The 8,428-nt window shown below is 38.3% G+C and overlaps 2 protein-coding genes across 2 annotated transcripts in view; one reads left to right on the forward strand and one right to left on the reverse strand.

Moving 5' to 3' along the window:
* Nucleotides 1–4,755, reverse strand: part of parp2 (poly(ADP-ribose) polymerase 2) — a 22,048-nt gene extending 17,293 nt beyond the window's left edge. Inside the window, 3 exon segments of the mRNA XM_015399530.1 lie at nt 281–436; nt 1,697–1,906; nt 4,620–4,755. Of these exon segments, the coding sequence (XP_015255016.1) occupies nt 281–436; nt 1,697–1,906; nt 4,620–4,692 (439 nt within the window). The 5' untranslated portion in view covers nt 4,693–4,755.
* A 324-nt stretch (nt 4,756–5,079) lies between these two features.
* The window catches only part of mettl17 (methyltransferase like 17), an 11,866-nt gene continuing 8,517 nt past the window's right edge, over nt 5,080–8,428 (forward strand). The window contains exons 1-8 of the mRNA XM_015399536.1: nt 5,080–5,232; nt 5,821–5,962; nt 6,232–6,381; nt 7,611–7,698; nt 7,782–7,863; nt 7,950–8,023; nt 8,104–8,198; nt 8,273–8,343. Coding sequence (XP_015255022.1) covers nt 5,164–5,232; nt 5,821–5,962; nt 6,232–6,381; nt 7,611–7,698; nt 7,782–7,863; nt 7,950–8,023; nt 8,104–8,198; nt 8,273–8,343 — 771 coding nt within the window. The 5' untranslated portion in view covers nt 5,080–5,163. The remainder of the gene's footprint in view (nt 5,233–5,820; nt 5,963–6,231; nt 6,382–7,610; nt 7,699–7,781; nt 7,864–7,949; nt 8,024–8,103; nt 8,199–8,272; nt 8,344–8,428) is intronic.

An 8,428-nucleotide genomic window follows, 5' to 3' on the forward strand; every position in this document is an offset into this window, starting at 1 on the left:
GTTTATGCTAACAGGAACATGACCAACACGTCAGGCTAACAATCAACATATACCGAACCAAACCCAAAACAGTGACCAAGAAGCGGTGAACCAAAACAAACTGTGGATTTTGTGAGCCGTTCCACCCCTACTATATTTGGGCAAAAATGGTCGCCTCCAGATTCAGGGATCGCAATGAAAATTATTTTTATTTTTCTACTGATTAATGATATATTCATTAAATCACCACAAACATATCGATTATTCCTTGCTGACCAGACTTTTCCTTTAATCATCTTACCTTCCGTTTTTATTTCCTCTTTGGGTTTTTTTGCAGCCTTGCTTTGCCCTTTTCTCTTCTTAACCACCGGCTCCTCCGCTGCCTCCTCCTCTTCCTCTTTAATTTGAGCTGGAGCTCCATTTTGAGAGGCTTCTTTGTTGTCTTCATTTAAATTTTCTTTATTCAGAAAGGGGAAAAAAGAGACTTCAATCCAGTACAGCTTTGCAGAGATTATATGTGAAATAAATCAAAGAAAAATTAGGGAGCAAATTCTTTGAGAATGAAAAATAGTTAGGAATGTGTGAAATAATCTTTTAGCTCAGTTCAGGTTCAATTGAACAGAAAGCAGCTAACTGACCAACTCATATCTTTCCCTTTCTGCTCAGCTTAATTGCAAAATTTCTGGAGTGGATGAAGAGACATTTAAAGAACAGGTAAAGATTTGTGAAAATGGATACAAATCAGTGGTCATGCTTGCTTGTAGTGGGGGTCAGTATTGATATGCTGGTTTACCTCTAGAGAATAGTAGAACCATAGATCCTCGTTAGGAGGCGAGGAACCGTGCTAGGGTGGTGTGTAAATGGTCATAAGGAACTGAGCTCGGCACGGTTAACTGATCATTGTAGCTAATTCCGAACTCGGCGCGGATCGCTACCCTCTGATCGCGATCATAGGATATTCAGGGATTTCCCCCAGAACTTTTGTTACGTTTTTACTGTGGGGTTATGTATGACGTACGAGTATTAAGGCCAGGCTAGAGATTTTTTGCTTCTATATCGAGAATAAAGTCGTAACATTACGAGAATAAAGTCGGAAAATTACGAGAAAAAAATCGTTATATTACGAGAATAAAGTCGTAAAATTACGAGAATAAAGTCATAACATTACTAGAATAAAGTCGTAACATTACTAGAATAAAGTCGTAACGTTACGAGAATAAATTCGTAACATTAGTAGAATAAAGTTGTAACGTTACGAGAATAAAGTCATAACATTACTAGAATAAAGTTGTAACGTTACGAGAATAAAGCCGTGAGATTACTAGAATAAAGTTGCAACGTTACGAGAATAAAGTCGTAAGATTACAAGAATAAAGTTGTAACGTTACGAGAATAAAGTCGTAACATTACTAGAATAAAGTCGTAATATTACGAGAATAAAATCGTAACATTACGAGAATAAAGTCGTAACATTTCTAGATTAAAGTTGTAACATTACGAGAATAAAGTCGTAACATTACTAGAATAAAGTTGTAACGTTACGAGAATAAAGTCGTAACGTTACTAGAATAAAGTTGTAACGTCACGACAATAAAGTCGTAACATTACTAGAATAAAGTTGTAACGTTACGAGAATAAAGTCGTAACGTTACTAGAATAAAGTCGTAACATTAAGAGAATAAAGTCGTAACAGATACCAAATGAATTCTCGTTTTACCTTCTTTTACCGCCTGACAGCGAATCTCTCTCTTGTATTTGGTTGCAGGATTAATCTGGATCATTTTCTCCAGATCGACTTTGTACTTCCTGCCTGCACCAAGAGTCAGAGTAATCGTTTTCTTCCCAGACGAGACAGCAGATTCCAGCACGGAGCAGGCTGCATCTGGGTACACCTCCCACTGCCCGTCATCTCCTCTCCACTGCCAAACTGGGAACAAACAGGAGTCATGAGAGCTGCTACTACCTTTTCCTTGATTCATTTAAGACAAAATCAATAAGCTAAGATCCAAATAGAACAATTTAAACAGAAAAAGACAATAAATAAACAGCAGAACAAGAACAAAGCACAAGGGGGAGCCCTTCTCGCGGGTTCTATTCAAGAACCTTAGCGGATGGTCACGAGAACTTCTTCGGCTGCACCGGTGGGAGTGTTTATCTTCCAAAACAAAATGTCTGAGGCATCATACAAGACTTGTACTTCCCGACCTCATGGATCAACCTTTTGTCGTGGTTATCCATTTGTTATTACTGCTCGGTTTTTAAAAATGGCACGCCCCGGCACCGAATCAAGAAGGATGACCACACAGACAGGCGGAAAGGCAAACCGAGGACCAATCACAGCTGCTTTTTATCTGCACACTTCCGCTTGAGGTCTGCACTAGTTTGCGATTTTCCGACGTGTAGTCAGGGTTTTTTTGAGGTGCGCAACGACGGTTGCAGAACCTCTGTGCGGGGGGCGTGGTCACGCACAGAGATAGATGCATGCGTGGAGCCCATAGAGCAAAACACTATCGGCACATGTTGTTTCAAGGAAGTCATGTGACCGATACAGGAGTTGTTTCTAACTGACTGACTCACTAAACTGTGTTTTAAAATGAATCTGTCAACATAATGCATCTGCTAAAAAAATTCTCATCTTTTGCGGTTTATTATTAAAATGATCAAGAATTTTGGAGCAGCCTAAAAGGAATAGGAACCTTTCAGCCGTTTCTTGTTGTGCCTTCCTGTTCCTCAGTCATCACTCAAGTTATTGGAATTAAAGTTTATTTCAAATTGACTCTTAGTATATTTACTGTTTTTACTGTACTTACTGTTTTATGATTTTAATTTTAAATGTGATTTAAAATCCAAGGCCACAACCATCCTCATTCACATTTACCCCTAATTTTTCTAATTATAATATATGTTTACATTATTTATTGGCTCAATTTAAATATAGATATGAAATAATACAATATAACCTACAATAACATAAATTATATCATTGTACTAGGTCAGAGGTCGCGGATCCGGACCCACCTTCTGGCTAATCCGGACCCAATCTGATTTTAAACATTTATAAATGACCGCATGTTGTTCAACGACAGGGTCTAACTTCACATGCGCTGTTCTCTGGTTAATATGGTAAAGCCCTCTGGAGCGTCCGGCACCAGGCTACAAGTGATACAAATTAGCCAATTAGCTGCTGTCACTTCAAACGGTCAGTTCAGGTGTTTTATAAAAATATGTGAATCACAAAATTTGTCTAAATAGCAAACTGAAAGATTGTTGTTCTGTACTTCAAAAAAAGTTTTTTCAATATATACTTTTATTAGATACCCAATGTATAACATAGATGTATAAAAACTTGCTTTGTATTTAAGTTTTATATTCTGTTTAAAGTAACAGATTATAATTAAATTGTCTCCGGACCTTTACAAGTTGTTGATTTTCTTTTTTCAGACCCCGCTGATTTTTAATTGCTTACCCCTGCACTACGTCATCAAATCAATTCAGTTTAGTCTGTATGGAGGACCAACTCTGCCATATTTAAAAATCAATACAGAAATAAACAAATGCTCAATAAATAAATAAGCATACAATTAATTGGTGCCGCGGTCCTCTCAAGTTCAGAACATTTTCTTTTAAATTACGCATTAAATCTGTGAATGGGCTATATGGAGATGCTTAAAAGTATAATGTTGTTGCCTCAGATAATCCTAAAATGTACTTTTATTGAACAACAGCAACAGAAAAGAGAACATTTAACTTAATACTCTGAGCTCTGTGAGTTAAGATGGACCGCCAAGCCAACCAATGAGCAGAAGTTGATTCTCTAGGAAACACCCCCTCCTCATTTGCATAATAAGGCAGAAATGCATAGAGAAATGTAAAAAGGGCAGACAGAAATAAATAGCGAAGGAAGAAAAGAAATAACTAAGGTAAAAAAATACAAAGGAACAATAAACAGACAAAAATATTATAACATGCACACAAATAAATACTTAAAAATATAAGTAATTAAAAAATAAAGTTGAAGAGGACAAAAAGACAAATAACAAAAAAATAAATAAGGTAAATATTACAAATGCAAATAAATAAAGAAGCTAATTAAAAGAGTTATATACATTTATGTCTCACTGTATAATTTAATTTCAACCTACATTTATTTGTTTATTGTATTTTTGGTAGCAATTAATTGTATGCTTATTTATTTATTGAGCATTTATTTATTTCTGTATTGATTTTTAAATATGGCAGAGTTGGTCCTCCATACACTACGTCATCAAATCAATTCAGTTTAGTCTATCCGATAAGCTGCCTGTAGTTTCTGAAAATGTCCAATAGGTGTCAGTATTCTGTGAGAGAGTATCAACGCAGCATCAAAGCAGTTTGGCTATCAGTCGAAACGCTTCAAAGATGCCTCATTAACCCATCACTACTCGTCACAAGTCCCTGATATTGATCTGAGGGAGCTTTCTTTCAAGCTTCTACTATATGGACTTTAAGTTGACTTTGTATAAACCCTTCAGAGTCAATAGAGCAGTAATAAATGACTCTGCAAACTCTACTGCTCCCTAGCCTTGTGTTACTGGCTCGCTGTTCTCTGCCCGGACATGTTTAAATGCAAACATAAACTGGCCTAAAAAAAAAGCACAAACCTTTCTTTTCCTGGACCTCATCGCTTTCGTCAACGCTCTGAGTTTGTTTCCTTGAACCTCTGGTTCTCCTCATAGTGTTCCGCGGTAAATAATTTAGTTAACTAAAAACCGGAAGCGGAGGGGCTAACACAGAGCGGGAAGCAGACACTGCTGCTAAGGATGGTAAAGATCGTTTATAAATACAGATGGTTCACACCCACATCTCTTTCACAGTCAAATGACACGCACGTTGCATTGTGTAATCTCCTAACTTGTATAAATGTATATATTATTTAATGTCAGCTAACAGAACCCCATTCAAATCAATTATATAACCGCACTAGTTTCTCATAGAGTTAACCGTAAGATTGAATGAGAAAGAGTGGGCCCTCTTCGTGTTTTCTTTTACGGTAGGAACAAACATTCTCGTTAAGAGGTTCCTCCTTAGCCGTTGATCGGACTTATTTTGCTGTGACTCGGCCCTTGCAGAGTGTGCTTTACAAAAGCGTGGATAACACTGTTTAGTTTAACGCAATTTAAGTCTGTTTTTTGTGACACAGAGGACATGGCATCGTGGAGCTACGGGGCCTGTTCCCTCTGTCAGCGGCTGGCGGCGGTGAAGATGATGATCAGGGTGGGTGAAGTTAGTGGGTGTCATTGAACGCAGCATGTTTACAGTGGAGGTCAGATGACAGGATTAATGAAACAGTTGCCTTTTAAACACATTTTACTTTTTATTTAATTGTCATTTACCCTCTTCTGTTTCACCTGGCTAGTTCTACACCCGTCTTATCCGTGTATTAGAGATTATAAATGTAGGACTTTATAGTTAAAATCTGTAAGATTACATTTTATTTTCCTGATCCAATAATTATATTACAGTTTTTTATTGTTATTACACTGTCACAAGTACAGGGCAGCGAAAAGAACCTTTAACATTTAACCCATCCCCTTGGGGAGCAGTGGGCTGCCATTGTGGGGCGCCTGGGGAGCAGTGTGGGGTTCAGGGTCTTTGCTCAGGGACCCAGAGTGGCAGTCTGTGGGAGTGGGGCGCTAACCACCAGGCTTCCACTCCCCTCCAAAAAGGGATAATTAGATCAGCATCAATCCATTGTATGGTTTTGTTAATTTATGAGTTTGCTGATGCATTAATGACTAGGCTGGGTTCAGTTAAAGTGTTGGAACCGATCATTGGTACCTTTTTTTTTTTTTTTTCATCCAGACTGTGAGTGCAGCAGCTCAAGCAAAGCCGAAGGCAGATTTCCTGAAAGGAGAACCTCACAGGAAGCACCCAGGAGTGACAAACCTGAAGACTGTGCGGCTACCCGAAGAGCTCCAGGTGGCTGCACAGTCCATTATTCACAGTAGGTTTACTACTACGCTACTACGGTACTTTATGTGTGTTGGTGAACTGCTTTATTTGCTTAACTACCTGCATTTATCACTTTTTAATCTTAACTCGCTTTTATTCTGATTTTATTTTCATTCTGTTATATTTAATTAGTGTAAATCACTTTGAATTTTCTTATGTCCTTCCTAATATGTGTCTTGCCCTAACTTACCTTACACCTTCTTTATCCAGCAGTTGGACAGATTCCTTTCTCACACATAAGTCTTATGTTTCCATATATAGAAGCACAAGTGCCACAGCTTCCAGAGCGCGTTCAGAAGCTCACAAACTTTCTTTGGAGCCGGAAGCGAGCGGTTGAAGATTTGACCCTGAGGCAGAAAGCTGTGAGCCTGGAGAAGGAACTCTGGGAGAAAGCCATGCAGAAGATCGGAGGTGAAGGATTGAGGCCATTTTATGATCTTACTGCATGCAATTCCTTAACTTAACATTCACCTAATTTTGGGAAATTCTTGCCTATTTTGCACACCCAAATGGAAAAGCAAATAACTTAGGAACTGTCAGCCCAAATTACATGTGCAATACATTATTTGAAAGCTAATACACTCTAGTTCTGATATATAAATTAAAATTGTGTGAGTAGAACACAGACTAAGCTGCATCGGTTCAAACATGAATCAAAGTTGGGGGGTTTTATTCTCGAAAATGATGGGTCTTTTTTGCAAAGCAGTAATAAAGACATGAAAAGGCAGGTCTCATTGTATTACATTTGTTCCACATCATGTCAACCACAAATGCAGAACATTTCAGACCTCTAGCTACAATATTTCCAGAGCTGTGGGGCTTTGAACTTTTGGCGTCTCCAAAAATCTCCAAATGTGCCAAATGCTTTTACTATGCTTTGCTTTACTATTTGACCCATAGAATAACACTGAAGCATTTTGATGGCCACTTTTTTTCAGAACAAGTGTATATAACAAAATGTAGAATTTTTACACCTATAATAACATAAAAATCTATAAAAGATAGGGAACCTGCTGGTTTTCAAGCTAAAATAAGCCCCAGTTCCTTTTCTGAGCTGTATTTAATTTTATTTTTTAGCCTTAGGTATTGTAATAAAGTAAAATCAGCGTCCCAAAAAAAAAAAGGGCCGTTATTATTCAGCTTGGAGCTGCGTGCATTGATCCAGCTGCAGCTGTCTGTGTCTCTCTAATGCAAGCCTGTAAAATTGTTCCCCTTTAAAGAAATAATCTTACCCCTTGTTACATTCCTTATATTTTAGGTGGTATTTTAACACAATGGACAAGATAATTAAAACTTGACTCATGAGGGAAAATTATTAAACAATAAAAATACTACATTGTTAATAATGACAATTCTATCTGAGCATCTAAAAGGCTCTTTCAGTTTAGTTATTTTAGAAGTCAATTTAGGGCACTAATACAACAAAATGTAAGCCACAAGTTTTAAGCATTTTTTTAAAAATAGGCCTAATTTCCCTTAATCTTACTTGTATGTGTAATTTTGTGTCGCCTTATTGGCTAAAATCCCAATAAAAAATTATATTTTTGTGGGAAGGAAGACTTTTCTAAAATTGTTTAGTCTGACGACCTTGGAGGGAGGAGAAGGAGGAGGAGGAGGCATTAACTGTGATATTTTTGCAGATTTTGATGAGCAACTGCTGGAGGATCGCATCAGGAAGAAAGTGTTGTCGGAGCTCAGAAGAACCACGTATCGCTGGACTCCCTTGAAGTAACACAGCAAGCATTCGCCTTGATCTTTGTGCCGCCGCATGTCGTAGCTTCAGTAGATAAGTATGTCCACCCTGGTTTCAGGTACGAAGAAGAGCTGGGCGTGGTGTACATGGCGGCTCGGCTGGCTGGAGGCTATGCAGCAGTGAGGAGAGCTCTAAATGAGGTAGATTGAACAGGACAACACCTCATTTAACTGATTGAACCAGTTCTGAATTTATGTTCTACTGTTATTATCCTTTTGTTTTTTAGATTAAAAAGAGGGATCCTTCATTTGCTCCTCACTCCCTCCTGGATTTCGGCTCCGGCTTAGGAACCGTCGCCTGGTTCGTTAGAAAAGAAAACTAAACCTTTGTCTGCATGAAACACACCAACAGCTTGTCGATTGTCTCCCTCCTGTCTGCAGGGCGTCGCATTCATGTTGGGGCGACTCTTTGAAGGAGATGGTGTGTGTGGACAGCTCTGCACCGATGAACGTTTTAGCTGAGCGACTCCTCAAAGGTAAAAGGATGAATTTAAATTCAAGTCTTTTTAAGCGACGACTGTTTATTGGTCTGCTTTGCTCTGCTTTGCAGGCGACAATGAAAGAGCCAAACCTCACATCAGAAATGTCTATTTCAGACAATTTCTTCCCGTCTCTCCAAAGGTACATGTTTGTCCCAGAAAAACCCAAACCAGGCTGTCGCACTAACAGATCTCTTGATTAGACAACTACTTTTTGGCCCACCTAG

The sequence above is a fragment of the Cyprinodon variegatus genome, unplaced genomic scaffold (assembly GCF_000732505.1).
Source record: "Cyprinodon variegatus isolate N-32 unplaced genomic scaffold, C_variegatus-1.0 Scaffold1022, whole genome shotgun sequence".
Classification (NCBI taxonomy): domain Eukaryota; kingdom Metazoa; phylum Chordata; class Actinopteri; order Cyprinodontiformes; family Cyprinodontidae; genus Cyprinodon; species Cyprinodon variegatus.